At 44.1% G+C, this 6,000-nt stretch overlaps 1 protein-coding gene across 11 annotated transcripts in view; it reads right to left on the reverse strand.

The window, feature by feature from the left end:
• The window catches only part of CTNND2 (catenin delta 2), a 629,184-nt gene extending 623,639 nt beyond the window's left edge, over positions 1-5,545 (reverse strand). For 4 of the 11 annotated variants that reach the window (XM_032683409.1, XM_032683400.1, XM_032683389.1 and 1 more), the window contains exon 1: positions 5,240-5,542. In XM_032683409.1, coding sequence (XP_032539300.1) covers positions 5,240-5,276 — 37 coding nt within the window. In that variant the 5' untranslated portion in view covers positions 5,277-5,542. Of the gene's footprint in view, positions 1-5,239 lie in introns of all 11 variants that reach the window. The other 7 variants (XR_004356187.1, XM_032683448.1, XM_032683467.1 and 4 more) reach the window with 5 other exon arrangements.
• Between the last annotated feature and the right edge of the window lie 455 nt (positions 5,546-6,000).

Consider the following 6,000-nt stretch of genomic DNA (forward strand, 5'->3'; position numbering starts at 1 on the left):
GAGTTATCACAGTTGTTATCACAGTTACTAGTGTGAAGACAAAGAAACACCCCTCCCAGGGTTTCTTTAACACCCAGCTTGTAGCCTGAGGTGCCAGTTGTGCCCTAGGTAGCTGCTGCAAATGATCCATTATTAACAGTCCATCAGAAATTACATAGAGGGTGTAGAATACACAGTTTTGGTTATACCCACATAGTGGTAAACTGGTCCCGGCCCCTCTAAGTAGGACACCAGCCAACTACAACATTAGGACAAAATACTAGGATGCCAGGATTTAATTCATGTATGTCGTCTTCAGAAAAGTTAGTTTATTTGCTCACATAAATCTAAAATAGTGCATATATTAAAAACACCCAAACAAAACCAACAAAAACATCTCTAGAGCAGCTAGCATTCCAAAAATACACACACACACTCATGAATCTCAGTATTTTGGTGGAAAACTGTAAAGAAAAACTGTAAGGTTCACACGTTCTGTTTTCAACATTCAGTGAATGTTTTTTTGCTTTCCAGCTTCGAAAATTGCAGAAGTACTCCCTTGGGAAGCAGGAACTACCCTGAAACTCATTGTCTGGAGCCTTGAGTTACATCTGAGATGCTCCTTGCCAGTCACCCTTCCAAACTGCTTGCTGGTTCTGATGGAAAGCATGTTATACCTTCACAGGATGCAGATTACAACCCTTAGTAATCCTGGTGGAGCTAAAAGGTACAGTAATTTTCTACCACGACATTGCAACTTATTTCTAATTATTTTCCCAAATATCTTAGTAATGTGAAAGAAATTACTCTAATATAAATGAGTGTGTAAGAGCTAAGTCTTATCCAGCGGATTTAAAACAATTAAGAATCTCATCAGAATACCTGTTTACATTAGCTGTTTATTTCATTTGTCTCCCTTCAAAAATTCAACCTTAAAGGGATATTTTGGTGCTGCTTAGCTGAATAACAACTGACTGTGTTAGAACACGAGAATGTAGCCATGGCTTAAAAAAAAAATACACATATGTTACACTAAGCAGATAAATCCAAGTTTTATTGTCAGTTTCCAAAAGTAATTTTCTTGACCAAAAGGAAATTGCTGCTCTGTGAAGATTTTTGGGAGATGAAGAAATCAATTGCAAAGTAGGCAAAAACAAAATAAAAAAAGGAGTGGGAGAGGGAAATGTAGGAAAAATAGGACGGGAAAAGGCAAAATCTTCCACTAGAAAATGTAAAACTCCTTTGAGTCTCAGATGCTCTTCATTTTGGATGTTACTATTCAAACTCTGCATATATGTGGCTTCTTAAAATGAATTAAAACAAGCAGAAAATAATGCTTTGTTATACAGTAGAATTATTATGACTAATGCAATGAACCACAATAAAATGCAACATCAAACACAGTTATTTTATATATGAATTTTAGAAAGTTATCACCTTCTTGGCAGCTTTGGGAAGCACAAAGTTTTAGAGTTTCATTAGAAGCCTGGTTTGTTTTTGTTTTTTTTTTTCTAGAAACTTCAGTAAAATAGGCAGTGACCAAAAAAACAAGATAATACATACTCTTGCATGCTGATGTGTCTTGAAGTTATTGCTTATTAGTATAACTGAATTTTGTAAAGTAGAATAGGCAGATTAAGAGGCAGTAGGATGCACTAGAAGTTAGTATGCCAAGAGCAATTTAAACAAATATTAAATACTTGCTCTCATGGATAATAAGATGTTTCTCTTTTTCTCAGTTTTACACTGAACTGGCAGTTAATACAAGAAAAAAATAATATCTATTCACATGGCAATTGGTTTACATACAAACAGCTACCATATTTCGTTTTCAATATTATTGAACTTAAATTTTGTCCAGTATAGTGCCAGAGAATCTGGTCAAGCAATCTGCTTTTACAACCCACTTGTGACACAAAGTTAGCACATCCCAAGCGGACAGAACAAATTGTTTCAGTGTGTCATGCTACATTCAGACTTCTTTCCAAGTGAGCCTAACTACAAAGGAACCATTAGCCAAAGGGTCATGTGGTTCTGCAGTGCATGAGCAGAGAACTGCACTCCTGTCCTGCATGGAGACTTCTTATTCACATGAAAGAAATTACTTTTCCCATCATGCACCCATAAAAAACAAAGGTCAGAAAAATAACATTTTCCATAGTGTAATGTCTTTTGTCATGACAAAAACAACCTCTTCTTTAAGAGCAAATGTGGTTTAGCCCTATTTGAGAATCATTCTGTCACTTAAAAAATAAATTCACTCTATTTAAAAATGCTGCCTCCATTAAAGTTTATTGCTTATTTGTATGTTATTAATAACTATACTACTACATTTAATATTGTGCAGTTAAATAAGTATGCATAATTCATCCTGCAATAAGATCTTACTGAGACCTTCAAAGGCTAATACAATAATTTTCATTTTTGTCAAACCTCAGCTGTAACTTTTGATTTCAAACTCTTCATGACTTACAAGTACAATCAATAAGCATCAAACCCACAGGTTCTTATTTAAGTGAAGAGTACTGTAATAATTCATTTTCCTTATCTTGCTGATACTTCTGAAAACAGGGATTTCTAGGACAGAAACATATGCTTGAAATCCTAACAAAGATACGTTGGAATTTCCACAAGTGATCAGCCCTAAAAATCATATCACACTGAACCATGAAATAGAAAGTGTATCTGAAATTTAGTGCAAAATTTAACACTCATGAGTTCCGCTGATTCTGTTAGCTGCTCCATTTACATGCCAATTTACATCCCTACCTAAAAATGCATTTCTTAAAACCCTTAAAATAAACTGCTTTGGTACTTCCTTTGTAGTATAAGTTGATTTTACACGTGTCTTGAGAAACAAACATTCAACACTGAACCACAGCCATTAAATTGATACCACCATCAGCAAAGGTAAATTATGCAAATCAGAATTATGCAAACATCTTGGGTTTTTTTAGTTGCTACTATTTCTATTTTGTGCAGCTGCTTGTCAGAGTTCATTATGCGAGGATGAAATTTTTTTAGTACCATTATCCAAAAAAACCAGAAGTCACAAACTTGTGTCACCAATGAGCTATTTATTGCTTTTAACGTCTATTAAGGTACCTGACAGCCGGAACTCGAGCACTATAGCTGGAGTTCTCTCCCAAAACCATCTTTCTTGCAATCCACAAAAAGTCATACAACTGGCATTCAGAAATAAATACTTTGCTTCCTACCAGCAGGTTTGAGGAGTATTTCTTTTGGTACGTATACACAGCATAGCCCGCAACTCCCTTTTTTTTTTCCCCAAGCCTCTCTTATATAACAGACTGCAAAAACCATCTCTGTGCAACGTGATCAAGATGCGATCTCCTGTTTCGGAACTACAACATTTAACATAATCACATTCAACCCAGTCCCGAGCTATTAATCAACTTCTCATTAACGTCGATGATCAATCAGAAGTTCTCAGCAGTTTTGCGAGACACAGACTGATAGTCAGTCAAGGCTCCCAAAGGGTCAAGTCATTAACAGACTGAAGAGAGACGGCTTCACCAACTTGGCTCAGAAACGGTATTACAAGGGTATTTGAACATCATATAACGTTTTGCTTAAATATCACAGCCTTCCTAGGTGGTTTAAATTTAAGGTTGGGGCTCCTCCCCAGATAACCTGTGTAAAGGCAAATAGGCTCATAAAAGCCCTAAAGCCACTTGAGTCTCAGAGGCCCACTAGTAGAATATGCAGCAGCTTTCTCTGGAGACCTGCCCTTAACCCCTTCATGCCATGTCGTTTATACACTGACCAACTAAGTAGGCTGTCTGAAAATTATCAACCCAGCCTATGAGTTATATAATCAGTTTATTTCTTAAGACAGGATGAATATATCCTTAAATACAGGATGACAAAGATTTTTTTTTCCTCTCTTGATTTTGCAAAAGCCACAACAGACTTACATAAACTCCATGTATTTCTGGGTTGTCCTCTCTCTATCTTGAGGTATGTAAGTCTTGACGTACCTTATGGAGAGGTTTGTTACGAACCACAGCTCAGGCTGACTCACGGTTTTCACTTTACATACAGGCTACCTATATAGATTTTGAAAATAAACCTGCAATGTGAAGTTTTTACTTTCCTTGTTATTGCCAATAAAAAGGCATACTTGTTTTAAGAGGTAAAAATATCAATTACTACAGCCAATAAAGTTAAGAACTGGGTGTTCGATAAAGGGACCTCTTAATTTCTAAATATTTCCCCAAGTTTTGGATATTTCTTCCTGTAATGTATAGGGTTAACCACAACACCCTGAATCCAAACAAAGCACACTCTAACAAAGTATAAGAAAATGTATCTGTACGAGATACTGTATTACACTCTTCCATGTATTCGTGCTTCCAATCCCTCCAGGGGAAATTTAACATGGTTTCTAAAATTATCCCTCTTTAGATTTTTTTTTTCATTTTTCTCCAAGATCCCTGGCCAGATGAATTTGTGTATTACATGAACTGCCTGTGCCACTGTACCTCCTTCCTCTGTGGTGACTTGATTCAGCTGAAGCTACGCTTTGACCGATCAATGCAAGCACATTACACACCAGAATAAGAGTAAGGTAAGGGTAAAGGAAAGAAAAGCATCTCTCCTTTCAGCCATTAAATATAGATCAACGAAACATCACAGCGCACATCGCGGCTCCGCTCCCCACCCCCTCCGCCCCGCTCCTCGAGCGCAGGATTTCGCAGACGGTGGCTTCAAAGGAAGAACACACACCCCACACACCCCTCCGCGCACACACACAGATACACATACACATGCAGCACAGACACACAGAACCGCGCAGCAGCAGCCGCTCGGAGCCGCCCCAGGGCCCGGGCTCCGCGCAGGGCCGGGCGCTGCCCCCGCCCGCGGGTCCCCGGGCTCCTTCTTCTTCGTCTTCCTCCTCCTCCTCCCTGGCCCATGACTTCACTGCCGTAACGAGCACATTAGTGCAGGGCGTCGGGAGACACCGTGCCGCGGATGCCCTACATAAGCAACGACTAACGTAGAAAGAAAGGCAGGAAAGCGATGGAGGGGGGAGGCGCGGGAGGAAGAACCGTGGGGAAATAACGCACTTTGTTACCTCTCGGTTGAAGGCACAAACACTGCTCCTTGCAGCCCAACCCAGCCCGGCTGCCTCGGCGACGGGAGCAGCGCAGGACCCCACACCAAAAAGAAACATCACGCAGGCAGGAAGGGGGGGGGGGGGGGAACCTGGCACCATTACGGTGCCTGTCGTACTCACCGATCGGCGCCGATTCAGCGTGCTTGCTCCCAAACATATACCAAAACCCAAGAGCAAATCCTCAGTCCGTTAGGCAAGGATGAAAGAGGGGAGGGGGGGGGGGGGGGCGAGCGACGGCCCCAGGCTTCACCACAAGGTCCTGACCTTGCCCAGCTGCAGCATCTTCGGCTTGCCCCCCCCCGGGCGTGCGTGTGTGCCCCTGTGCGCCCGTGCGTCCCCGTGTCCGCGCGGGCGCGCCGGTCCGGCTCCGCGGGGCTCGGCCGCAGGACAACTGCCCGCTGGCTGCCGGGGCGAGGAGGGCTCGGCATCCACCGCCCCGCCGCTGGGGCGAGGCGCGGGGCCGCTGCGGCGGCGGCTGGGGCAGGCTGCGCGGCGGCGCCGTAGCGCAGCGCGCCGGGCGGGCGCACCGGCCGCGGGATGTGGCCGAAGGAGACACAGCCGCCGCCGCAGCATCTGCCGCCGCCGCGCTCCCGCCCGCCCTGCCTCCCTCCCTCCCTCCCGCCTGCCTCCGCCCCTCCCTGCCCGTCCCCTCCCCAGCAGGAACGCGCCCGCCGCGGCCGAGCAGCCGGCGCTGGGGGGGGGAGAGAGGGGGGCGGGTGGCCCCACTCCCGATGAGGCACCGCCGCCCGTGCCGGGCGGGGCCGAGGTAGGGCCGGGCCGGGTCCCCTTCAGTGTCGCCGCAGAGGGGCGCGCCCCCGTATTTCCCCAGTACCCTGCAGCTGGGGTGGGGACTCTGATTTACTGGGGAAGGAGGAGGCGGG

This window comes from Chiroxiphia lanceolata, chromosome 1, assembly GCF_009829145.1.
Source record: "Chiroxiphia lanceolata isolate bChiLan1 chromosome 1, bChiLan1.pri, whole genome shotgun sequence".
Lineage (NCBI taxonomy): Eukaryota > Metazoa > Chordata > Aves > Passeriformes > Pipridae > Chiroxiphia > Chiroxiphia lanceolata.